Source organism: Etheostoma cragini, unplaced genomic scaffold, assembly GCF_013103735.1.
Source record: "Etheostoma cragini isolate CJK2018 unplaced genomic scaffold, CSU_Ecrag_1.0 ScbMSFa_2623, whole genome shotgun sequence".
In the NCBI taxonomy this organism is placed as follows: Eukaryota; Metazoa; Chordata; class Actinopteri; order Perciformes; family Percidae; genus Etheostoma; species Etheostoma cragini.
The window spans coordinates 1-1,480 of NW_023266805.1; the positions used below are offsets into that span (position 1 = coordinate 1).

General features: G+C 44.6%; 1 protein-coding gene across 1 annotated transcript; it reads left to right on the plus strand.

Moving 5' to 3' along the window:
• Positions 1–152: 152 nt before the first annotated feature.
• On the plus strand, positions 153–1,443 carry LOC117940494 (anoctamin-7-like; the record flags this gene model as incomplete). Its single annotated transcript, XM_034865756.1, has 4 exons — positions 153–334; positions 530–584; positions 969–1,066; positions 1,216–1,443. Coding segments are annotated over exons 1-4 (491 nt in total), but the record flags the coding sequence as incomplete, so codon positions are not given.
• Positions 1,444–1,480: the final 37 nt, after the last annotated feature.

The following is a 1,480-nucleotide window of genomic DNA, read 5'->3' on the forward strand; positions in this document are numbered from 1 at the left end:
CACACACACACACACACACACACACACACACACACAGACACAGATACACACACACACACACACTCTCTCTTCCTCATCCTCCTCATCTTCCTCTAAAAGGTAGAATGTTTTCACGGTAATTTAAAATTAACAATGTGTGTGTGTGTGTGTGTGTGTGTGTGTGTGTGTCTGTGTGTGTATCTGTGTGTGCGTGTGTGTTGGTGTGTGTGTGTGTGTGTTCAGAGATGCATCGGACTCAGACTAAATATGAAGACATGTTCATCCTCAAAGTCTTCGTCTTCCAGTTCGTTAACTTCTACTCGTCTCCAGTGTACATCGCCTTCTTCAAGGGAAGGTGAGCCAATCACAGCGAGGGTGGCTGCTTCAGCCAATCACAGCGAGGCTGGCTGCTTCAGCCAATCACAGCGAGGCTGGCTGCTTCAGCCAATCACAGCGAGGCTGTCAGCTTCAGCCAATCACAACAAGGCTGGCAGCTTCCGCCAATGTCTGAAAAGGTTAAACCTGTTTGTCTGTCTGTCTGTCTGTCTAGGTTTGTTGGTTACCCTGGAAACTACAACAGTCTGCTTGGCGTCCGTAACGAAGACGTGAGTCCGTCTCTTTTAAAGATCTGATGATGTCACTGGGTCTACGATGAGACAACATTTTAATAACATGTTAATAACCTGTTAATTACCTGTTAATTACCTGTTAATAACCTGTTAATAACATGTAAATAACCTGTAAATAACCTGTCAATAACCTGTTAATAACCTGTTAATAACATGTAAATAACCTGTAAATAACCTGTTAATAACCTGTCAATAACCTGTTAATTACCTGTCAATAACCTGTTAATAACCTGTCAATAACCTGTAAATAACCTGTTAAAAACCTGTCAATAACCTGTTAATAACCTGTCAATAACCTGTTAATAACCTGTAAATAACCTGTTAATAACCTGTCAATAACCTGTTAATAACAATATGCAGTGTGGAGCGGGGGGGTGTCTCATCGAGCTGGCTCAGGAGCTGCTAGTCATCATGGTCGGAAAACAGCTGATCAACAACATCCAGGAGTTCATCTGGCCGTGAGAGGATACACACACCGATACACACAAATACACACACAACACTCGCACACACACACACACACACACACACACCGATAAAGTCCTGTTAGGGTAAAACTCTTGCATCACTCTTTTCCAACTGAAAGTTACGGCTCAATATTTGGCAGGAAGTTGATGACGTGGTGGCAGAAGAGGAAGATGCGTCCTCGGGTGAAGGAGTTGAAGGAGGAGGAAGAGAGGGAGGAAGAGAGGGAGGAAGAGAGGGAGGAAGAGAGGGAGGAAGAGAGGGAGGAAGAGGAAGAAGTTTCTCCCTGGGAGGAAGACTACCAGCTGCTGCTCTGCGATGGACTCTTTAGTGAATACCTCGAGATGGGTGAGCAACAATTACCCAATCTGTGTGTGTGTGTGTGTGTGTGTGTGTGTGTGTGTGTG